The 26,051-nt window shown below is 39.6% G+C and overlaps 2 protein-coding genes across 2 annotated transcripts in view; both read left to right on the forward strand.

Moving 5' to 3' along the window:
- ZSWIM5 (zinc finger SWIM-type containing 5) overlaps positions 1 to 26,051 on the forward strand; it is a 255,323-nt gene that overhangs the window by 201,858 nt on the left and 27,414 nt on the right. The window contains exons 3-6 of the mRNA XM_061186643.1: positions 205 to 353; positions 1,943 to 2,093; positions 19,848 to 20,027; positions 24,954 to 25,130. Of these exons, the coding sequence (XP_061042626.1) occupies positions 205 to 353; positions 1,943 to 2,093; positions 19,848 to 20,027; positions 24,954 to 25,130 (657 nt within the window). The remainder of the gene's footprint in view (positions 1 to 204; positions 354 to 1,942; positions 2,094 to 19,847; positions 20,028 to 24,953; positions 25,131 to 26,051) is intronic.
- LOC133089055 (cancer-related nucleoside-triphosphatase-like) lies at positions 8,224 to 11,197 on the forward strand. The gene is made up of 2 exons (XM_061187220.1): positions 8,224 to 8,615; positions 11,132 to 11,197. Exons 1-2 carry the CDS (start codon positions 8,322 to 8,324, stop codon positions 11,195 to 11,197), a joined length of 360 nt encoding a protein of 119 aa, XP_061043203.1. The 5' UTR covers positions 8,224 to 8,321.

The raw sequence follows: 26,051 nt of genomic DNA on the forward strand, positions 1-26,051 counted from the left end.
TTTGGAAGAGGATACAACTGAGAGCTTAGTGAACATGAAACTAGCATTAGCTCTCTTACATTTATTTAGGCCCACACAATTGACAAAGCCCAGATTAAGGCAGAATACCCACCTGTTTCTGAATATATTCACAGAGGGCCCCTCCTGCTGAATGTGTAGTGTAGGAACTCAAGGGATTCATTTCATCATTCCCATTCCTCACAGGTGCCCCTGACCCCACAGCTGGGGCCAGCATTGATGATGAGAACTGTTGGCATTTGGATGAGGAACAGGTGAAAGAACAAGTGAAGCTCTTTCTCTCCCAGGGTGGTTACTATGGCTCTGGAAAGCAACTCAATTCAATGTTTGCCAAGGTAAGATATGAAAAGTTTTTTTTTTTCTTAAGTAAACTGGGCTTACCACACTTCTGGCTTCATGCATTGTAGCTAGCTCACTTGACCTACCTGTACTGAATGCTTGAAAACTAACTGTGGGGAGGGGAGCTGAGCAGAGCAGACTTGAGCAGGTTGCATCCAGGGACCCCTACTGCCTCACCCTGGTAGTCCTTTTCCTTCTGCTCAGCTCTCTAAGTGAGTTAGCATTCCTGGGGGGATTAGTAATGAAGCTACCTTCCCTCTGCTTTGAACCCAAGGATGCCCAATGAGGCTTTAAAGAGACTTAGTATTTTGAAACTGGGGACTCTCACAGCAGGCTTTCTCTGTTTTTTTTTTTTCTTAACACCTTTAGTGAAATATAAATCACATAGCATAAAATTCACCCATTTTAAAAAGTGTACAATTCAGTGGTTTTTAATATATTCACAGATATGTACAGCTATCACCAACTTTAGAACATTTTCATTATCTTAAAAAGAAACCCCATACATACCCTTTACCTATCACTCCCCTATTCCCCATGCCCCACTCCCCCAGCCCTAAGCAACCACTAATCTACTTTCTGTCTCTATAGATTTCCCTATTCTGGACTGGCTTCTTTCTCCTGGAATAGTATTTTTTTTTTTTTTTTAAACATTAGCTTTTTTTTTTTTTTTAAACTTTGGGTTTATTTATTTATTTATGGCTGTGTTGGGTCTTCGTTTCTGTGTGAGGGCTTTCTCTAGTTGCGGCAAGTGGGGGCCACTCTTCATCGCAGTGCGCGGGCCTTTCATTATTGCGGCCTCTCTTGTTGCGGAGCACAGGCTCCAGACGCGCAGGCTCAGTAATTGTGGCTTACGGGCCTAGTTGCTCCGCGGCATGTGGGATCTTCCCAGACCAGGGCTCGAACCCGTGTCCCCTGCATTGGCAGGCAGATTCTCAACCACTGCGCCACCAGGGAAGCCCTGGAATAGTATTTTAAAGTATTTAAAAACATACATCCATGCTGTAGCATGTGTCAGTACTTCATTCCTTTTAATGGCCAAGTAATATTCCATTATGTGGATACCACACTTTTTGTTTATCCATTTGTCTGTTGATGGGCATTTGGATTGTTTACATTTTTTAGCTATTATAAATAATGCTGCTATAAACATTCTTGTACAATGTTTCTGTGTGGACATATATATTTTCATTTCTCTCTAGGAGTGGAATTGATAGGCCATATGGTAGCTGTGTGTTTAATCATTTGAGGAATTTCTAGACTGATTTCCAAAGTGGCTACATCATTCTACATTCCCACCAAACAATGTATGAGGGTTCTGATTTCTCTATATCCTTGCCAACACTTATTATCTGGCTTTTTGATTCTAGCCATCCTTGTGAGTGTGAAGTGGTATCTCATTGCCCACAGCAGGCTTTCTTGATACATGCAAAAAACTTACATACAGAACAAGAGGCCTTCTTTTTGGCTCTTTGGATATACTGTGCTTAGTTACTTCATCTTCTCCTCCCCCTCCTCCCCTTCTTTCTCCTCCTACTTTGTTATGATGTGCAGTCACCAACTCTTGCCCCTCCTTATGTGTCAGGTTCGAGAGATGCTGCGGATGAGAGATTCCAATGGAGCCAGGATGCTGACGCTAATAACTGAGCAGTTTATGGCTGACCCACGACTCACACTCTGGAGGCAGCAAGGAACAACCATGACAGATAAGTGCAGGCAGCTCTGGGATGAGCTAGGTAAGTCCACATATCTCAGAGAACTGCTATGTCTATCCTATCAGCTTGCCCCCTGGCAATAGTGTTAGTGAACACTTGCCATCAGTCATTACGTGGATCTTGCTAAGTGAACTTTAGCCCAATTGGCAGAAGATTTAGGCTCTACAGAGGCTACCCAGAGTAATTCTGAACTCACTTGTGTTTCTTCCACAGTATTGTGCTTTGCTATTGACATCTGCATTCTGTTCCAGATGTTACCACATAGAAGCCTTTGTTGAGAGAAAACCTTTTGCCTTGGCTTCTGTTCCATGGCATTAGCCTGGCTCTCCAGATACTTACCAAACTCACTTTTCTTGCTTTCCCTGGGTCTGCTTTTCTTTATCACCCCCAGACAAACCTCTTAGACATAAGGCAGTTTCCAAGACTTGGGCCTTGGACTTCTATTCTTTCTCTATACTCCTTTGAGAACTCTTTTTTTTCAATAGCATGGCTTCAGAGTTTCCTTTATGGTGATCTCATCCTCATCTTCTTTCCACTTACCTGAGTTCCAGTCTCATATTAGCAGCTGCCCTATGACCATTTCTACTGAAAAAAATCTCCTGATCACCTCAAACTTGAGAAACCCAAAAATGAAATCAGGGCTTCTATGAAAAGAGATTCCCCTGAACCTGGCATTGGCACCACCATTTCTTACTCTATCAAACTTGTTGTCAAGCACTCATTTTTTGTTCATTCCCTACATCCAGTCACCAAATTAATTTGATTCCTTGACCTTCAGAATGCAATTTAGTGTCCATTCACACTTTTTACTTCCCATCACCACTGATCTGGTTGAGGGCCTTGGGACTTTTAGATTAAATTAGACCTGTGGCCTCCTGAATGGCTTCTCTGTTCTAGATTCTTCTCATCAAGGCCATCTTCTTTAGTCATTATTTCTCTTTATCATTCCCCTGTTCCAAGGCCAGTTTTGCAGGGCTAATACTCAGCTCCTCCCCCTGTTTGCAGAATCCTCCATACTCTGAACTCACTATCCAGTCATGGGCCCACTCTGGGGTTATACTGGAAAACTTCCATACGACATATTCTAAAAGTTCTAATATAGCTTCTCCGTACTCCCTCCAGCCCAGAAAGCAACGACAAACTTTCCACTCATATAAAATAGCACAAGAAAAAAACTACAGTTTAGGATTTTAGTGAATTCCCCCGAAGCATATACATTATAGTCGTAGGGCTAAAAGCCATGGGGAATGAGGCTTAATGACCCTGTGACTATACTTGGTTACTTTGGGGCTGCTGAGTGTGGGATTTTGATTTGGGTGCTAAGGCTTCTTAATATCACCTGGGGCACTAATGGCTTTGGAGTTCTCATTAATAATGAAGAGCTACATTATTGAGCGTTATGTGCCAGTCTCTGTGTTAAAGATTGTACACACATTGTTTCATGTAATTCTCATAACAAACCTATGAGGTAATTGTGTGTTTGTTGCAAAGAAACAGAGACAGCTCTGGTTACTTCCGGATACAGAATAAAGTAAAGAATTATAGAAAACTGTCTCTCTGACACAATCACACTTTCTGAAGTACAGGAATGTTGAACTATTAGTCTAAAGTTACTGGTCCAACCAGTTGTGAGCAGGGTCACAATGCATGGCAAGTTGGGAACAGCTTCTTATACTCTTTCCTCAGAAGGAATTGTAGGCATGGACTTCCTTCTAGGGTAACATATCAGCATCTCCATATGTTTAGGTGAGACAAATGAGCTCTGAAAAGTTACTTGTTCAAGGTCACACACTAGTAAGTGGTGGCTCTAACACCGGAACCCCAATCTGTCTGAATCCAAATCAAACATCCTTCTGCAACATCTCCCTCAATTTCACCTTGTTATGTACTATTTTCCCCCAAAGTGCATGTTTCTTAAGAATTTGAAATTAGCCTTCAGAGAGTCAGTTTCATCTGAGGCCTGAATCTCTTGGGAATAATTTCTGTGACAATCATGGGATTGTTTTGTGGATTTGGGCTTGGCCTTTGGGGCAAAGGTAGGTAAGAGGAAGTAAGCAGAGCTAGATCCCAGTGCTTTTAATGCTTTTGTCATATACTTAGGTTCATTATGAAAAGCTCTTGATTGTGATATTTTCATATCTATGAAATTGCTATATCAACCTTCCAAGAAACTCTCAGCATTCTGCAAAGACAGTAGTTCCCAAACTTCTCAAAATCACCTGGAGTACTTGTTTAAACAGATTGCTGGGCCCTGTCCCCAGAGTTTCTGATTACATAGGTTGGAGTAGGGCCTGATAATTTGCATTTCTAACCAGTTCCCTGGGGATGCTGATGCCACAGTTCCAGAGACCACATTTTGAAAAACACTGCACTAAGAGAAGCCTTATTGGGTCAGACACTAGAGCAAGTGCGTTCATGCTTCCCTTGACTACTCTGAGGGTTCCTTACTGGTCACTAGGCCTGCTTCTCTACGGAGGGCCTCGACAGGGATTGTAGGAATTTAGAGGAGTGGGCTCACTACCTTCAGTTCCTGAACCAGAGATAACAGAAGCAATCAGACATGAAGTTTTCTCATCTCTCCATGTCTGTACACATATGCTTTTAAAAATCTTCTTTTAAAATCTATAAAGTATCTCTGCTCCCATAAAAGGCCGCTCCTTACATACTTGCTCTGGTTCCTATGCCATTTCTTTTTCTCAAGAATTTTGCTCCTCAGTTACTCCTTTCTCTGGCATCATTAATTTCTCCCTCAATACTGGATCAGTTCCATCAGCATACAAATATGCTCTAATAGTTTCAATCTCAAAAAAAAAAAGTGCCTTTGATGGTCCCATCCCCCTCTAATTACTGCCCCATTTCTCTTCTTCCATTCAAAACAACACTTTTTTTTTTTTAACATCTTTATTGGAGTATAATTGCTTTACAATGTTTTGTTAGTTTCTGCTGTATAACAAAGTGAATCAAGCTGCACGCAGTTCCTCCAGCCCGAGGACAACGGCTGCCTGGGTCCCAGGAAGCGCGGTGCCCAATCTGAGCTTCTACTCCAGGTGGGCACCCTCACAGCCTTGTCTCTCAGGGCCCGGCTAAGTCCTGCGTTAGAGCCTTGTGGAAGGTCTCTGGGTGGGGCTAGGGGGGTGTAAAGGATGTAGATTGCAGTGTGGATGTGGCACAGGGGGTGCAGTCACCCCACTTCTCTGGTTGTGTGAAGACTGCAGAGCGTGCAGACAGACCTCCGTTGTGGCTGTTCAAGAAAGAAACCCAGGAGCCCCCAGTGAATTTACGGACTAGTGAAAGTAACGGCCATTTATTCAGCACCTGTGAATCAGGTGCCACCAGGAGGCAGCACAAACTTGTTTTGTGATCTCACTCGGCACCTGCAGTCATTCCGTCACTTCCTAAGGCACTGTTACCCGTCTGTACCACTACCCAGCAGCCTTCTGTTTCCCCAAGAATCTTCATGTAGAGTGTATATGTTGATAAGGAAGTATCAAAGCCAATATTATACCAGTTTTACAAGCTATCCCCATTTTCAACCATTAGCTCAAAAAAGGAAGTAATGAGATCAAGACCTTTCAGTGAGACAGACCTATCAAGGATTTTAAAGGCTTGGTGGTTATTTATCAAGATCCTGGATTGAGAAATCAATGTGTGGATAAGCTTTTGACCTGACTTTTGAACAGAATATCATTCTTTCCCCCAAACGTTATCAATCATGAGGTTGAAAGAATAGAAAAAATCAGAGTATATCACATGTAGTAAGTCCATGTGGCTGACAGGGTCTTGGTGCAGGGTGTCGGGCCGGGTGTCAGGCCTGCGCCTATGAGGTGGGAGAGCCAAGGTCAGGACATTGGTCCACCAGAGACCTCCTGGCTCCACGTAATATCAAACGGCGAAAGCTCTCCCAGAGATCTCCATCTCAACGCTAAGACCTAGCTCCACTCAACAACCAGCAAGCTACAGTGCTGGACACCCTATGCCAAACAACTAGCAACACAGGAACACAACCCCACCCATTAGCAGAGAGGCTGCCTAAGATCATAATAAGGTCACAGACACCCCAAAACACACCACGGGACATGGTCCTGCCCACCAGAAAGACAAGATGCAGCCTCATCCACCAGAACGCAGGCACTAGTCCCCTCCACCAGGAAGCCTACACAACCCACTGAACCAACCTTAGCCACTGGGGACAGACACCAAAAACAATGGGAACTACGAACCTGCAGCCTGCAAAAAGGAGACCCCAAACACAGTAAGTTAAGCAAAATTAGAAGACAGAGAAACACACAGCAGATGAAGGAGCAAGGTAAAAACCCACCAGACCAAACAAATGAAGAGGAAATAGGCGGTCTACCTGAAAAGGAATTCAGAGTAATAGTAGTAAACATGATCCAAAATCTTGGAAATAGAATGGAGAAAATACAAGAAACGTTTAACACGGACCTAGAAGAGATAAAGAGCAAACAAACAATGATGAACAACACAATAAATGAAATTAAAAATTCTCTAGAAGGAATCAATAGCAGAATAAATGAGGCAGAAGAACGGATAAGTGAAGTGGAAGATAAAATAGTGGAAATAACTACTGCAGAGCAGAATAAAGAAAAAAGAATGAGAAGAATTGAAGACAGTCTCAGAGACCTCTGGGACAACATTAAAAGCACCAACATTCGAATTATAGGCATCCCAGAAGAAGAAGAGAAAAAGAAAGGGACTGACAAAATATTTGAAGAGATTATAGTTGAAAACTTCCCTAATATGGGAAAGGAAATAGTCAATCAAGTACAGGAAGCGCAGAGAGTCCCATACAGGATAAATCCAAGGAGAAACACACCAAGACACATATTAATCAAGCTATCAAAAATTAAATACAAAGAACAAATATTAAAAGCAGCAAGGGAAAAACAACAAATAACATACAAGGGAATCCCCATAAGGTTAACAGCTCATCTTTCAGCAGAAACTCTGCAAGCCACAAGGGAGTGGCAAGACATATTTAAAGTGAGGAAAGGGAAAAACCTACAACCAAGGTTACTCTAGCCAGTAAGGATCTCATTCAGATTGGACAGAGAAATTAAAACCTTTACAGACAAGCAAAAGCTAAGACAGTTCACCACGACCAAACCAGCTTTACAACAAATGCTAAAGGAACTTCTCTAGGCAGGAAACACAAGAGAAGGAAAAGACCTACAATAACAAACCCAAAACAATTAAGAAAATGGTAATAGGAACATACATATCGATTACCTTAAATATAAATGGATTAAATGCTCCCACCAAAAGACATAGACTGGCTGAATGGATACAAAAACAAGACCCGTATATATGCTGTCTACAAGAGACCCACTTCAGACCTAGGGACACATGCAGACTGAAAGTGAGGGGATGGAAAAAGATATTCCATGCAAATGGAAATCAAAAGAAAGCTGGAGTAGCAATTCTCATGTCAGACAAAATAGACTTGAAAATAAAGACTATTGCAAGAGACAGAGAAGGACACTACATAATGATCAAGGGATCAATCCAAGAAGAAGATATAACAGTTGTAAATATTTATGCACCCAACATAGGAGCACCTCAATACATAAGGCAAAAGCTAACCACCATAAATGGGGAAATCGACAGCAACACAATCATAGTAGGGGACTTTAACACCCCACTGTCACCAATGGACAGATCATCCAAAATGAAAATACATAAGGTAACACAAGCTTTAAATGATACATTAAACAACATGGACTTCATTGATATTTATAGGATATTCCATCCAAAAACAACAGAATACACTTTCTTCTCAAGTGCTCATAGAACATTCTCCAGGATAGATCATATCTTGGGTTACAAATCAAGCCTTGATAAATTTAAGAATATTGAAATCGTATCAAGTATCTTTTCCGACCACAATGCTATGAGACTAGATATCAATTACAGGAAAAAATCTGAAAAAATACTAACACATGGAGGCTAAACAATACACTACTTAATAACCAAGAGATCACTGAAGAAATCAAAGAGGAAATCAAAAAATACCTAGAAACAAATGACAATGAAAACATGACGACCCAAAACCTATGGGATGAAGCAAAAGCAGTTCTAAGAGGGAAGTTTATAGCAATACAATCCTACATCAAGAAACAAGAAACAGGGCGTTGGGGGCGGATCCTGGGTCGCGACCCCGACCCCTGCCCCGTTCGGCGACTTCGACCCCGACCCCCACCCGGACAGTGACCCCCACCCGGTCATACCCATATGGCCTGGCACGTGTTCCTGACGGGAGCCCCAGGGGTTGGAAAAACAACGCTGATCCAGAAAGCCAGTGAAGTTTTAAAGTCCTCTGGCTTGCCTGTCGACGGGTTTTATACCGAAGAAGTCAGACAGGGAGGAAGAAGAATAGGGTTCGATGTTGTCACGTTGTCCGGCGCCCGCGGACCTTTATCCAGGATTGGGTCAGAGCTTCCGCCTGGAAAGCGTGAGTGCTGCATTGGGCAGTATGTGGTGGATCTGACTTCCTTCGAGCAGCTAGCGCTTCCGGTCTTGAGGAATGTGAGTGTGTGTTTCTGGTTTTTGAGCCCGTCTGTTCTCCGTGCCTTGTGGGGATTGCTGGCCCTGGGAACAGAGTGGCTTTCGCTCTTATAGAGAGGCCAGTTTTGCATTTACAGCTTAAAAGTCTTCCATTGATGGAGCCTTAGTAAGGATATGCCACATAATTTACTGTCACTCTGAACTACAAGTAAACTCCTTGTTACAGAAATTCAGCGTATGTAAGTATTTTACATTGGGAGGGCTCTGATGCCTAGCTACCATGGTCCCCAAAGATAAGTCTTTCCTCTGCTTTCCCCTTGTTTATATCTTAACCCTGTTTTCACAGCACAGCAAATAAACATTTAGGAAGGTAAAATGTCATATGAACATAATGGTAAGCACCTAACACATTATATCACTGTATTACCTGTTATTTTTTTAAACAGCTTTATTGAGATATAATTCACATACCATACAATTCACCCATTTAAAATATACAGTTCATTTTTTTCTCATGTATTCATAGGATTGTGCAACCAGTTAACACAGCCTAATTTTAGAACATTTTTGTCATCCCGAAAAGAAACCCCATACCCATTAAGCAGTCTCCATTGCTGTGTATCCCCAGCCCCTGGCCAGCACTACCCTGCTTTTTTGTCTGTAGATTTGACTATTCTGGATGTTTCCTAGAAAGGGAATGATACAATATGTGGTCTTTTTGTGACTAGCTTATTTCACATGGCAAAATATTTACAGGGTTTATCCACATCACAGTGTATATCAGTACTTCGTTCCTTTTTATGGCTGTGTAATATTCCATTATATGGATATACCATATTTTATTTATCTATTCTTCAGCTGATGAACATTTGGATAAGTTTCTACTTTTTGGCTATTATGAATAATGCTGCCCTGAACAATTGTGTACAAGTTTTTGGGTAGACATCTGTTTTTAGGTCTCTTGAGTATATACCTACGAGTGGAAATGCTGGGTCATGAGGTAGTTCTATATATAACTTTTTGAGAAATTACTAGGGTGTTTTCCAAACTAGCTGTGCTGTTTTACACCAGCAATGGATGACAGTTTCAATTTCTCCACGTCCTTGCTAATTGTTACTGTCTTTGTAACTGTATCCCTTCTAGTAGGTGTGAAGCAGTATCACATTGTGTTTTCATTTGCATTTCCCTATTGACCTATTGATGTTGAGCATCTTTTCATGTACTTATTGGCCATTTGTATATGATATGCAGGTATACAGTTGGCTCTCCGTATCCATGGGTTCCATGGATATGGAGGACCATTGTGCCATTTTATCTGAGGGACTTGAGCATCCACGGATTTGGTGTGTGGAGGAGGACCCTGGAACCAGTGCCCTGCGGATACCAGGGACGGCTGTATTCATCAACTCTGTAGTTGTCTTTACTTTCTTGATGTGATGACACAAATGTTTTTATTTATTTTTTTTTTTTTAATTTTTTTGGCTGCACGGCACGGCATGCAAAACTTCCCCAACCAGGGATTGAACCCGTGCCCCCTGCAGTAGAAGTACAGAGTCTTAACCACTGGACCACCAGGAAAGGCCACAAATGTTCTTATTTTTGAAAAGTCCAGTTTATCTATTTTTCTTATGTTGTTTGTGCTTTTGGTGCTTTACCAAAGAAGGCTTTACTAACACAGTTTCAGGAAGATTAACTCCCATGTGTTCTTCCAAGAGTTTTATAGTTTTACTAATGCATTTAGGCCTGTGGTCTGTTTTGAATTGATTTTTGTATATGATGTAAGATGTGGATCGAAAGTCTGTCTTTTGCATATAAATATCCAGTTGTTTCAGAACTGTTTGTTGACAAGACTATTCTTTTTCCATTTAATTGTCTTGGCACTCTTTTAGAAATCAGTTGACCATGAGTATAAGGATTGATTTTAGATTTTCAATTCTATTCTGTTTATCCTCATGTCAGTTCTACCTATTCTTATATCAGAAGCACACTGTTTGATTACTGAAGCTAGAATTTTGATAGAGATTGTATTGAATCTATAAATCAATTTGGGGAGTATTGCTATCTTAACAATATTAAATCTTTAGATCCATGAACATGACATGTCTTTTTATTTACTTAGAGTGTCTTTAATTTCGTTCAGTCATGTTGTTTCGTAGTTTCCAGCATATAAGTCTTATGCTTCTTTTTTAAAAATTTATACCTTACTATTTTATACTTTTTGATGCTATTGTAAATGGAATTATTTTCCTAATTTTATTTTTGGAATGTTCATTACTAATGTTTAGAAATACTGTTGATTTTTGTGTATAGATCTTGTATCCTGCAACCTTGTCAAACTAATTGTTCTTTAATGAATTCCTTAGAATTTTCTATTTACAAAATGATATCATCTGCAAATGGGGATAATTTTGCTTTTTCCTGTCCACTTTGGATGCCTTTTATTTTGTTTTCTTTCCTAATTGCCTCAGCCAGAAGCTCAGTTCAGTGATGAATAGAAGTGTCAAAAGTGGACCTCCTGGTCTTGTTCCTGATCTCAGGAAGAAAGCATTCAGTCCCCCACCATCAAGTATGATGTTAGGTGTAGCTTGTTTGTGGACGGCTAACACCAGGTTGAGGAAGTTCCTTTCTGTTTCTAGTTTGTGGTTTAACATTTGTTTTTTAAAGTGAAGAAGTGTTGGGTTTTGTCAGATCCTTTTTCTGCATTTATAGTGGTGATTATGTGATTTTTATCCTATATTCTATTAATATAGTATATTACATTCATATTTGGATGTTAAACCAACTTTGTTTTCTTGAAATAAATCCCCCTTGGTCATGGCAAAAAAAAAAAAAAAAAGAAACAAGAAACATCTCAAATAAACAACCTAACCTTACACTAAAGCAACTAGAGAAAGAAGAACAAAAAAAAACAACCCAAAGTTAGCAGAAGGAAAGAAATCATAAAGATCAGATCAGAAATAAATGAAAAAGAAATGAAGGAAATGATAGCAAAAATCAATAAAACTAAAAGCTGGTTCTTTGAGAAGATAAACAAAATTGGTAAACCACTAGCCAGACTCATCAAGAATAAAAGGGAGAAGACTCAAATCAATAGAGTTAGAAATGAAAAAGGAGAAGTAACAACTGACACTGCAGAAATACAAAGGATCATGAGAGATTACTACTAGCAACAATATGCCAATAAAATGGACAACCTGGAAGAAATGGACAAATTTTTAGAAAAGCACAACTTCCCGAAATTGAACCAGGAAGAAATAGAAAATATAAACAGACCAGTCACAAGCACTGAAATTGAGAATGTGATTAAAAATCTTCCAACAAACAAAAGCCCAGGACCAGATGGCTTCACAGGCGAATTCTATCAAACATTTAGAGAAGAGCTAACACCTATCCTTCTCAAACTCTTCCAAATATAGCAGAGGGAGGAACATGCCCAAACTCATTCTACGAGGCCACCAAAACCCTGATACCAAAACCAGACAAAGATGTCACAAAGAAAGAAAACTACAGGCCAATATAACTGATGAACATAGATGAAAAATCCTCAACAAAATACTAGCAAACAGAATCCAACAGCACATTGAAAGGATCATACACCATGATCAAGTGGGGTTTATCCCAGGAATGCAAGGATTCTTCAGTATACGCAGATCAAGCATTGGGATAAACCATATTAACAAATTGAAGGAGAAAAACCATATGATCATCTCAATAGATGCAGAAAAAGCTTTTGACAAAATTCAACATCCATTTATGATAAAAACCCTCCAGAAAGTAGGCATAGAGGGAACTTACCTCAACATAATAAAGGCCATATATGACAAACCCACAGCCAACATCATTCTCGATGGTGAAAAACTGAAACCATTTCCTCTAAGATCAGGAACAAGACAAGGTTGTCCACTCTCACCACTATTATTCAATATAGTTTTGGAAGTTTTAGCCACAGCAATCAGAGAAGAAAAAGAAATAAAAGGAATCCAAATTGGAAAAGAAGAAGTAAAGCAGTCACAGTTTGCAGATGACATGATACTATACATAGAGAATCCTAAAGATGCTACCAGAAAACTACTAGAGCTAATCAATGAATTTGGTAAAGTAGCAGGGTACAAAATTAATGCACGGAAATCTCTTGCATTCCTGTACACTAATGATGAAAAATCTGAAAGAGAAATTAAGGAAACACTCCCATTTACCACTGCAACAAAAAGAATAAAATACCTAGGAATAAACCTACCTAAGGAGACAAAAGACCTGTATGCAGAAAACTATAAGACACTGATGAAAGAAATTAAAGATGATACCAACATATGGAGAGATATACCATGTTCTTGGATTGGAAGAATCAACATTGTGAAAATGACTATACTACCCAAAGCAATCTACAGATTCAATGCAATCCCTATCAAACTACCAATGGCATTATTCACAGAACTAGAACAAAACATTTCACAATTTATATGGAAACACAAAAGACCCCAAATAGCCAAAGCAATCTTGAGAAAGAAAAACAGAGCTGGAGGAATCAGGCTCCCTGACTTCATGCTATGCTACAAAGCTACAGTAATCAAGACAGTATGGTACTGGCACAAAAACAGAAATATAGATCAATGGAACAGGATGGAAAGCCCAGAGATAAACCCATGCACATATGGTCACCTAATTTTTGATAAAGGAGGCAAGAATATGCACTGGAGAAAAGACAGCCTCTTCAATAAGTGGTGGTGGGAAAACTGAACAGCTACATGTAAAAGTATGAAATTAGAACACTCCCTAACACCATACACAAAAATAAACTCAAAATGGATTAAAGACCTAAGTTTAAGGGCAGACACTATCAAACTCTTAGAGGAAAACATAGGCAGAACACTCTATGACATAAATCACACCAAGATCCTTTTTGACCCACCTCCTAGAGAAATGGAAATAAAACCAAAAATAAACAAATGGGACCTAATGAAACTTAAAAGCTTTTACACAGCAAAGAAAACCATAAACAAGATGAAAAGACAACCCTCAGAATGGGAGAAAATATTTGCAAATGAAGCAACTGACAAAGGATTAATCTCCAAAATTTACAAGCAGCTCATGCAGCTCAATATCAAAAAAACCAACAACCCAATCCAAAAATGGGCAGAAGACCTAAATAGACATTTCTCCAAAGAAGATATACAGATTGCCAGCAAACACATGAAAGAATGCTCAACGTCATTAATCATTAGAGAAATGCAAATCAAAACTACAATGAGATATCATCTCACACCGGTCAGAATGGCCATCATCAAAAAATCTACAAACAATAAATGCTGGAGAGGGTGTGGAGGAAAGGGAACCCTCTTGCACTGTTCGTGGGAATGTAAATTGATACAGCCACTATGGAGAACAGTATGGAGGTTCCTTAAAAAACTAAAAATGGAACTACCATACGACCCAGCAATCCCACTACTGGGCATATACCCTGAGAAAACCATAATTCAAAATGAGTCATGTACCACGATGTTCCTTGCAGCTCTGTTTACAATAGCCAGGACATGGAAGCAACCTAAGTGTCCATCAACAGATGAATGGATAAAGATGTAGCACATACATACAATGGAATATTACTCAGCCATAAAAAAAATGAAATTGAGTTATTTGTAGTGCGGTGGATGGACCTAGAGTCTGTCATACAGAGTGAAGTAAGTCAGAAAGAGAAAAACAAATACTGTATGCTAACACATATATATGGAATCTTAAAAAAAAAAAAAATGGTCATGAAGAACCTAGGGGCAAGACGGGAATAAAGACGCAGACCAACTAGAGAATAGACTTGAGGATACGGGGAGGGGGAAGGGTAACCTGGGACAAAGTGAGAGAGTGGCATGGACATATATACACTACCAAACATAAAATAGATAGCTAGTGGGAAGCAGCCGCATAGCACAGGGAGATCAGCTCGGGGCTTTGTGACCACCTAGAGTGGTGGGATAGGGAGGGTGGGAGGGAGGGAGACAGAAGAGGGAAGTGATATGGGGACATATGTATATGTATAACTGATTCACTTTGTTATAAAGCAGAAACTAGCACACCATTGTAGAGCAATTATGCTCTAATAAAGATGTAAATAAAATAAAATAGATAGCTAGTGGGAAGCAGCCGCATAGCACAGGGAGATCAGCTCGGTGCTTTGTGACCACCTAGAGGGGTGGGTGGGATAAGGAGGGTGGGAGGGGGACGCAAGAGGGAGGGGATATGGGGATATATGTATATGTATAGCTGATTCACTTTGTTATAAAGCAGAAACTAACACACCATTGTAAAGCAATTATACTCCAATAAAGATGTTAAAAAAAAAACAAAAAAAGCAGAGTGAATCAGCTATACATATACATATATCCCCATATCCCCTCCCTCTTGAGCCTCCCTCCCACCCTCCCTATCCCACAAAACAACTCTTCTTGAAAACCTTGTCTGCAGTCACTCTTTCCATTTGCTTACCTCCATTCTCTCTCGAGCCCACTGCAGTTGAGCTTCCATTGCTCACTGCTGCCACTCTACTGACAAGTAGCTCTTGCTACAGTCACCAGTGACTTCCATATTGCCGTGGCCACTTCTCTGTTGTTATTTTACTTGACCTCTTAGCAGTTTTCAATAAAATTTACCATACGCATCTTGAAACGTATTGTCTTAGCTTCCATAACCCCACACTCTCCTGGGTTTCCTCCCACATTCTGGCTACTTTCTGTCAGACTGCTTTGTAGGCTCCTCTTCCTTTCCTCAACCCTTCTAAATATTGAGTATTCTGCAGTACCCACTGCCCTGTCTACATTCTGTACCTAAGTGGTCATATTCAGTCCCATGGCTTTAAATATAATCTAGATGTAGGCAAGTCACAAATTTATGTCTCTAGCCCTGACCTTTCTCTTGAGCTGTAGGCTCAGTGTCCAGCTTCCCACCATGTCTAAGAAACATCTCAAACTTAACATGACCATCACAGAACTCTTATTTTTCCCGCCAAAGCCTGATTTTCCCCATCTCAGTACAGGGTCGTGAGATGTATCTAGTTGCTCAAGAAGAAAATCTGAGTCATCCTAGGTTCCCTCTGTTTTCTACCTTCTACACCCAATCCAAGACCTGTTGACCCGCACAGTTGGAAGACTGAATAAGATAATATATATAAAGTGCCTATTATAATGCGTAGCCCATAAAAAGAAAAAATTGTCGCTATTATTTATTATTATATTTAATATATAATAATTATGTAAAATTTTAACTTCCATAGTACCTACACTTGGTTAGAGTTTTTGATGTTTTTTTTTTAAACATCTTTATTGGAGTATAATTGCTTTACAGTGGTGTGTTAGTTTCTGTTTTATAACGAAGTGAATCAGCTATACATATACATATGTCCCCATATCTCTGCCCTCTTGTGTCTCCCTCCCTCCCACCCTCCCTATCCCACCCCTCTAGGTGGTCACAAAACACCGAGCTGATCTCCCTGTGCTATGCAGCTGCTTCCCACTAGCTATCTATTTTACGTTTGGTAGTGTATATATGTCCATGCCACTCTCTCACTTTGTCCCAGCTTACCCTTCCCCCTCCCCTTATCCTCAAGTGATGCTTTTTTTAAGTTGCTGGAAAATCTGCTTTTGCATCGTGGTAACACAGTCCCTACATGCCTATTACATGTAGGCACCTGCAGGATTTTTTGCCTTGTCTCTTTCTTAGAGATGCAGCAATCTCTTGAGTTTTTTTTTAAAACAAATCCATAATGACTTAATAAAACAGAAAACTCATTTTAAACTTACAGGTGAAAGTACTCACTTTCTAGGGATCCCCTTTTTAATATTTCAGTGCCTAGGAAATAGTAACTCCTTGATGACTGTAGTTAATTCCCTGTTTTTTTTACCTCTTAAGCCTCTCTCAACTCACCCAATCTGTTTTCTGTTCCTGTTATCCTATTGATTTTGCCATTCATGAGGCCAAGTTTAATGGCCTCTCTTTGTTTCTCATTATACTTATGAAGATTAAATGTGAAAACCTTTTACTTCACTATAAACAAAAAGCACATCTTAAACTGTAAAGTAAATGTTTTTGTTACTAATACTGACACTCTGCCTCATTAGACATTGCTAATTGGCTTGTGTGTCACTAATTTCTCCTGGTTCTTCCATCTCTCTTATCTTTCGTTCTTAATCTCTTTTGCTTATTCCTCCTTCTCCTCTGCTCACAACTTAAATATTGGTGCTTCCTCAAAATTCTGTTCTTAGCTCTCCTCTTCCCTCATCTTAAATGATGAGGTTTTCTTATCTTTTTTGTTTGTTGGTGGGTGGGACCCTATCCCTACATTAATTTTACAAGAACCAGCAAACAGTGTAACACAGACACCATAGGAAAAGACTACAATATGAAGAAAAAAATTTTTTTCATGAGTTTTATACAGGCCTTTAGGATTCTTAAATTCTAAAAGTAGAGAAAGTAACTTTTATGATATGAATATTTGTGCATCTTTCTTACTGTCACACGGTTAGAAATTTTTTACCTCCTTTACCTCCTATATATTAGGGATTTCCTGCCACCTGGTGTTCAGAAAGGACACTGTAATTGGTAGGAACTCACAGTCCCAATAGTACTAAAAGCTAACATTTTTGTAGATTACAAAAATTTTCTACCAAAAGGAAAAAAACATCCAATAGACTAAATATCCAAAGAGACTAAAATGACTCATGAGAACGTCTTTGCCTTCGCTTATGTCCTTTCTCCTGTTTGGGTATATACCCTCCCTCCATCTCTCTGCCCAAACCACTCCTATTTATCTCTCGTTCTTCTTTCAAAATGAAGTAATACATGTATACAGGTTAAAATGTCAAAGAGTTCTACAAACTTTTTAATAAAAAACAATATTCCTCTGCCATATTCCTTCACATTGTCAGTTCCTACTTCTCAGAAAGAGCAATTTTTAATTCTTTTAGCTGCTTTTTCTAACATGCCTCCACATTTCTAAATAACTGTTCTTTCTTGATTTTTTAATTCTAGGTATTCCCTTTTTATTCCTACAATAAAAGATGAAGATTTACCTCTCTAAGGGTCACACCGTTATATTCTTTCCCAAACAGGCTTTCTCGTTCTTTTCAATGTGGATAGGCTGAGCATGTTCCACGTCTTTAAGTTCTGCTTCCTTTTTGGTTCACAGTTCTGTCTTTAAATAATTTCTTTCTTCTTGCATTTTACTATAAGCAGTCAAGAGAAACCAGGCTGCTCCTTCAACACTTTGCTTAGATATTTCCTCAGCTAATTTTATTACTCACAAGTTCTACCTTCCACAGAACACTAGGACATGAACACCATGTCTGGATTATAAGCCTGTCACAGTCTTCTCAGAACCAAGTAGGGAAAGAGGGTTGGATGGTGGGGGTAAGGGTGTCCATTTGTACAATATGTATATTTTTCTTAATCCCTCAGTTTTTCGCATGGAAACCCCACCCTCAGTTGTACACAGTATTCCCAATCCAGAACCTCTCTGAATCTATCTTTCCAGTGAGTAAAGCTCTGGTTTTCTTCCAGGAGAGAGAATGAACAGGCACTGAGCTACCTTGAATAGAGGAGGAAGTCTGTGATCCTGAGACCTTTGACAAACTTCTAACCTGTTCCACTATTTTTCGGCCCCACTTTCAGCAGGGCTCTGCAGCATGAATCAGTCTGCTGCTGGGCTTTCCTAACTGATGGAGTTTTCAACTTTCTTCTGCTATGTCAGCTATCTCTCATCCACATGCTTTCCAGATTCCAAAATTTTATGACTCTTCTCTTTCATCTCTCCCATTCTCTGTGTCTGTGTGAGTTTATGCCTGTTTTTATCCCTCTACTTTCATTTTAGTGAAGTATCAAGAGGGACTGATAATGAGCATATGTATTTAGTTAGCCATTTTTTAACTAGAATTAACTCATGTTTATTCTTCAAGGACAAACTCAAATGTTATAACTTTTCCTGACCCCACCTACAGAGTTAATTGTTCCATCATACATATTCTCATAGCACTTTATATGTGGCTATAATAACATTTACTATGCTTTAGTATAATTATTTTTTGAGGGACTCCTAACTATAATCCCCTTAAGAACCATCATTATATAATACTATTATATTACATAGTGTAGTTTCTTTTTCATTGTGGATTTGAAAAACTGAATTGAGCCAATAGAAATGAATTTTCATCATCTCTAGTTAGTACTTGAAATTGAGGCTTAAATGGTCTTTTAAAACATTCCTATTTGACTTTGAGGGGCCTTGAAATAGTGTCTGAATATACCGCCGTCTATAGATGTTAACACCATCCCAAAGGATGTTTAACTTAAGACACTCTGCAGCCAGGCTTATTGTTAACTTGAGATTGAGAATATTTCTGTCTTAGCCACATAGCCAACTTTGAAAATAAGAAGCAGGTTTGCTTGCAAAGAAGGGTGATGTGGTCAAAGAAACAGTACTCATTGGTTATGTGGAATATGTGATACTCTGCTATAGTGACAGAGAAGATCCAAGAATGTGATAGTTTTAAGGCATCACAGCTGATCAACAGTATCAAAATCCAAGTACAAATAAACAATTTTCCCTGGAAAAGGGAAATACTAAATTCCACTCTGTGCCAAATAATATGCTAGGCCCTTTACATTATGATCTCAGTTTTACAGTTGAGGGATTTGAAGCTCAGAAAGTCCAAGGTCAATTAAAATTGAATCCTTTTCTGAGCACCTTCCTTCTTATGCTAAATACCCTTCCTCTGTGCTATTATTGTACCCTGAATATATCTTTATCTTAACATTTATCATATTCAAATGACACTGTGTTTATTTATCTATCTCCCCCATTGGACAGCTCCTCAAGGGTAGGAACAGGGTCTTATTCTCCCATACAAGGTCTTGAACAAGAACTCTCTCAATAAATGTTTGTTGGACTGCAGATCTGAGCTCAGAATTCAAGCCCAAATCTGTCTTGTTCATCATCACAGGCATATATCCAGATATCAAGATAGTCACTCTGCTTTAAGAAACCTTTGGGAAGGAAAAATAAGCATTTCTGAAAACTTTAGCAGATTTGGTTTTTGGGTTGGTTTTTTTTTTTTTTTTTTTTTGATTTGGTTTTTTTATATTGAGAAAAGCTGATGTTTTGGAAACTTTTCCTACCAACAAAAAATGGAAGAAAAGAGTAAACTGAAAAATTAAGGCTTAGACATACATCAAAGGAGAGATGTCAAGAATGTGGATTGCTTTCTTTTCCAGGGGCGTTATGGGTGTGCATCATTTTAAATCCACATTGCAAATTGGAGGAAAAATCCTGTTGGCTGCAGCAACTGCAGAAGTGGAATGACCTGGATGTCTGTCCCCTGGAGGATGGGAACTATGGGCATGAGCTGCCCAACATCACCAACGCACTTCCCCAGAATGCCAGTCACCGTTCAGGTGAGCCAGATATCATTTTAGCGTCTTCATGCCTGGAACTCCAAAAGGGCAGAGGGTAAAGCCTGAGAACAAAGGTGGCTGGACAACTTTTGGACTGTCAGAATTGTCATCCTAAATAAGAAAAGCCTGTCCTTTTGTTTGTCTTGAAATGCCAAACCTTAAATAAGGGTAAGCTTGTATCTTTGACATTGAGGATGCTGTCCTTTTCCACATCTAGCGTGTCCTTACAGTGCCCAGCATAAACTCCTAGAGCCCTCTTCATGAGTCCTCTTTACCCTTCAAGTTTTTCATGACTAATGGATCTTGGCCTCAGTTGGGGTTGGTTTTAGCTCAGAAGACCTACCTCAAGGGAATGATAGAAGACCTGGGAGAAAAAAAAAAAAGAAAAAACTTTAAAAAATGTCCTGACAATTGCCTTTCTTACTTACTTTTCTCTGTTTTCCTCAAATTTTTATACAGCAGATTTCTAGGAGGGGGTCATCATTCCGAGATATGGCTAGGACTCTTGCTCCATTTTAAGACAAATCCAGTACAGTGGTATTGTACCCTCTGCCTTTTGAGCCCACTGACCAGGTATCACTGGACATCAACATTCACATCAGCTTTAGTTCATCTAACTCAGCCCATTTGCTGTGGGCAATTGATTGCTCTTTAGCCCATGGGGATCCTTTATTGGTAGATTTTATCAGACATTGATTTTACATGTCCTCCCTTTTATTTTAAGTGATAAATCTACTGATATTTTTAACCTCTAGGAGGAAATCACTTAAATTATTGTTCTTGCTTGGTCTTCATCTACTGTACCATAATTGATTATCAGTGTATTTAAGGCAACCAAGGTAATGAGAGATGAAAAGCCTACAACTTTGCCACTTGAAGCTACCCTTTGCTGGCATTCATCTAACCTCCACAACACAGGAATCTATCCTTTTAGTATTGACTTTGGTTTGGCATAGAGAGAGTCACGTGTGTATAAACACATGCCTCCAGTCTGGCAGTTTCTTCCTTGTCACAGTATACTGGTTATTAGTTGTTACTGGTTCTTATTTGAGGATGTTGTTTCCTCTTAAGTCTTCTCAAGCTGTGGCTGATTTATCTCTCACATCTCTTTACCTTTGGGCCTGATGGAGCAATAGGCATCCTGCTTATTCTTCATTGCCATTTCTACATCATTGTCCTACCCTCCTTCCTAAAATACCCCCCAGCTTTAAAGTCAGTGCTGTTAAAATATGTTGTCTGCTGCCCTCCAGGTTTTGCTCGTTTGACCTCTAGGGCAATCCCCCTCATTCCTTGAAGATTTTTGGTTACTGGCTCACTAACACTACTCTCTGCCTCTACTTCTGTCATGATTCTTGATCATTTAAATAGCCACATAGATGGTACTTTCAGTATTCTAGTCTTTCAATTCTTTGACCTCCTCTCTTTTAATAGTCTATCTTCTATCATAACTTAGCTACGCAACCCCAAGATCATACCCTAAAGCTTGTCATTACCAATAACTACACCTTCTTCACAATCACAATTTCAAGCAGCTCTAATTAGCACCACCAGTCTTACTAGGTTATTTTCTCTGGTATTCCAGTTCCAGTAATTCTTTGACCCACTAGGAATTTTGATCCTATCACTTTTTCATTCTTGTGGTAGCCTCATTTTCCTTCTTATCCCAATTAGATTCCTTGGTACATCATTATAATCACTACCTTGCATACATACTCAACCCCCTCGTTCCCTTAGTTACACTCACATAGCAAAACCCTAACCTCAGTAGTTCAGTCTAACTTTCTAGTTACTCGGTGCTCACACCCGCACAGCTGAACATGGTGGAGAGAAACATGACTATGATAACTGGTCTTATCTTAAGTTTATGACCACTAATCTCAAGTGGGTCCATAGTATTGTCCAGACATCAACTACATTTCCCTAGTCTATGCCTTCTTTCAGTCTTCTAAATTACTATTTCACACCACCTTTTCCTTAAAACTTTCTATACTTTCTCCCCATCCTCACTTTCATCCTGAAGACTTGCTTCCTGTTCACTGAGAATATAGAAGCAATCAGAAGAGAATTTCCAAAACTATATCACCACATCTGCTTCTGTCTATACCCATCTACTCTGTCTCTTCCGCTGTTTTTGTTTGTGCTTCTGTCTAAGTCCAAACCCTCCACTTGTTCTTGAGATCTTATTCCTTTTATCTAGGACATCACCCCAGGAACTATCTCTGCTCTCTCCTGCATCACAGATTTTTGTGGATTATTCCTCTGAGTATACAAGCACATTGTTTTATCTTTCATCCCAAAACAAAACAAAGCATAAAACATTCTTGTTGACCCCGCATGACTCTCTGTCTACCACCTTGTTTCTCTGAGGTAGTAGAAATAAGTGGTAGAATTAAGAAAAATGCTCAAAAGAATATTATATATTTACCTTTTCTACTTCTTCTGCTCTTATTCTCTCTTCAACTCACTCCAGTCAGGCTTTCATCCCTTCAGTACTGAAACATCTCTTATACTGGTCACTAATGCTAACCATTGCTAAATCTAGTTCTCAGTCAGAATCTTACTTGACCTATCAGCAGTATTTGTCACAATCGATCACTGTCTCCTTCAAACACCTTATTTCCAAGACACTACTCTCTTGGTTCTCCTCTTCATTGGCCCCTCCTTCTCAGTCTCCTTTACTGTCTCCCCGCCACTTCCCAACCTAAAATGCTTGAGTACCCAGGGCTCAGTTATCAAACCACTTCTCTTTCTATATTTACTCCCCTGGTAATTGCATTGTTTTAATAATCATCTATATACTAACAACATCCAGATTTATATCTCTTGCCCAGACTTTTCCTCTCAACTCCAGACTTACATGTTCATCTACCTTTTTGATGTTTCTGCTTAGATATTAATAGGATCTTAGTAGGATTTCTTACCCCTCTAGCCCCACCCAAACCTGCTCCTCCTGCAGTCTTCCCTGTCTCCATATATGACAAGTCTATCTTAAAAACCTTGGAGTCATCCTTGATTCTTCTCTTTCTCATCCCAGATCTAATCCAGGAGCAAATCCTATTACCTTTACCTTCAGAATATATCCAGGGTTCATTTACTCTCATCACCTCCACTGCTTATTACTCTGAACAGATTACCATCATCTTTCACAAATTATTGCAGTGGCCTCCTAACTGCTTCCATCGTAAAGTCTGTTCTCAATACTGCTGCCAGTTGTCCTTTTAAAATGCAAATCAGATCATATACCTTCAATGGCTCAAAGACCTCCAGTGGCTTCTCATCTTTGCCTCATGGCCCAGAAGGCCCTCCATGGTCTGGTTTCCTAGTACCTCTCTGACCTCATCTCCTATGACTTTCCTGCTTATTTACTCCATTCTAGGTACACTGGCTTCCTCACTACCCTCAAACACTCCAAATATGTTCCCACCAATAGCACTTACTGTCCCTTTTGCCTAGGATGCTCTTCCCTTAGTTATATCTGAGGCTTGCTCTTCAGTTCCTTCAGGTCTCTGTTCAAATGTTACCTTATTAAAAACCATGCTATATAAAACAATAACCCCCACCCAATACCAGCTTGCCTTTCTCCCTAACTTTGCTTTAGTCTCCTCCTTAGCACTCATAACCATCTTATATATTTACTATACTATACATTCATTTAACTGTCTCTCCCCATTTGAATATAAAGGTCCATGAAGCCAAGGACTTCTTATATCCTCAATACCTAGAACAGTACCTGCCATGTAGTAGGCAGTCATTATTTGCTGACTTCATGAAATACAAAACATATTGGGAGCCTAATCCCCACTGTGGGCTGAGCAGACCCATGGTAGATTCTTAGTTTAGCAGGAGAGGGGCTCCGACTGCAGCCAGTAGAAGGGTCATTGTGCTTCAACTGAGGGGTGACATGAAGGAGGAGCAATTTCGGTAAATATCGTCAGTGCTATTCTGATTTAATCCTCTGAGCCTGCACTCTAAGGAATATACCAGTTTCTGAAGAGATGACCAGATTCCAAGGACTTTTGCTTAGTAGATGAATATGTTCATTTCTTTCATGTTCAGTCTGAATCCTCTGACTTTCCCTCCCAATATTTTTGCACAGGCTCAGTAGATGCACAACTAATTTGGGCATCTCTGGAAATATCTGTATTTCAGTTCTTGATCCCAAAATAGTTTCAACTGTTCTTAGTCTGGCAGAGAGTCAGTTAAATGATTGTTTATGTTTTTATTTCCTTAAATGTCACTTCCATGAGTCCTTCTATATCCACATTTTATGATTGTATCTTCCATTTGGTCTTCCTACACACCACCCTGAAGAATTGAGCTTACTTTGTCTGCTGTTTCCCTGCAGCCCTTTTCCTGAAGCGAGATGGCATGGTAGGACTCCAATGAGAAAACAATTTAGTCTTTTGTCAGCATCAATTTTTCTTATTGGAGAACAAGGTTGTAAGCTTGAAGACACTAGTGTGATAAAGATACCAGAATACACAGGGCTTCAGCTTTTATTTCAATGTCACAGAAGTACTTAGTCTGATGTGGGTCATGCTGTAAAAGAAACAGGTTATGGGTTGGCCAGCGATATTACCTAGCTGCTTCTCTGTTCCTCTGGCTTCTATAGAAGCAGTTTGTATCCTTATAATTGAGCAGCTGAGCACCACTGTCCCTCCTCTATTTCATGTGGCTCTGGGTCCTAGGAGAAACTGGTCTTCAGCCATAGATCTATGTAGAAAGGTTCTTCCCATAGAGGGCACAGACACACGAAAAGCTATCCAATAAAGAAGCAACACAACGAACACCCAGACAGATGGCAGAGTGACTGCTGTCACTAACTATACACTATTCTTCTGCCATTCCTCCCACCCTGAAGAAGACACAGGAGCTAGAGCTTCAGATTACCCATCATTGAACTGCTGCATTTCTTTCTTTCCCCAGATTCTTTATCCAGACCAAGACGGACAGTGTTCACTAGAGCCATCGAGGGCCGTGAATTGCATTGGCAGGACAGCCACTTACAGCGAATAATCAGCAGTGATGTATATATAGCTCCTGCCTGCCAGCAGGAAAGTGAGAGACTACTCTTTAATTCCCAAGGCCAGCCACTGTGGCTTGGTAAGTGTACCTGTCCTACTCTCACAATTTCAGAGCCCACTCTCACCTCATGCGAAGCCTGAGTGAGCCATCTGCATAGGTACCAGCAACACAACTACACTTTGGACAGTCTTCATACAGATCTTCTGGGGCCTTGACTAGGGTCTCAGGGTATTTATGTGTAGCCTGGGCGATTTGCATATGTACAAATGAGGTATAGTAACCTCAAATAGAGGGATTTATATTGTTTCCTAAGTTTGGGGAGGGGAAAGGAGTTAGTAAATCTGAAAGAGTACTAACAAAATCATTAGACATTAGTTCACAGGCTCTCTTAGTCAGCAGTTACCGAGCAACATTGTAATCTACTCTGAAATTACATATTTTGCTGAAAAGGCATGAACTTTGAAACTTAAATTACTCTGTACTAGTAGCTAAGGCACTATCTGCATTTGTCACCAAGCTGTCTTCCTTTCCTCATTCTTTCCATCATCATAACAGGATAGGGCTGTTCCATTGTGAGTTTAAACCCTCCTCTAGCCTCTGTCAATCTATTCTTGACTTTATTATAGAATGCCCATTCCAAACTAGACACTTTTTAAAAATACGCATTTTCTGAGTCTTATGACAATAGCGTACATTTTAATTATCATCTCCCAATTCCCTACCTCCATCCCTCACCCCATATCTTTGTCTTTCACAAGATCTTGCTGAATCCTCCTGAAATTCCCTTTGATTATATTTCTTCTTCTCTGATCTAACACTTCTAAAACATATATATAACTAGCATGAGAAAAAATATAACCTCATTAATAAACAAAGATGCAAATCAAAACAACACTGAATTATCATGTTTCGATTGTCAAATAGTCAGAAATTTTATAAATAAAGATAATTAGGTTTTGGTAGAGGAGGGGTTACATGTAGGAGAGGTAATCTCATATA

This window comes from Eubalaena glacialis, chromosome 3 (genome assembly GCF_028564815.1).
Source record: "Eubalaena glacialis isolate mEubGla1 chromosome 3, mEubGla1.1.hap2.+ XY, whole genome shotgun sequence".
Classification (NCBI taxonomy): Eukaryota; Metazoa; Chordata; class Mammalia; order Artiodactyla; family Balaenidae; genus Eubalaena; species Eubalaena glacialis.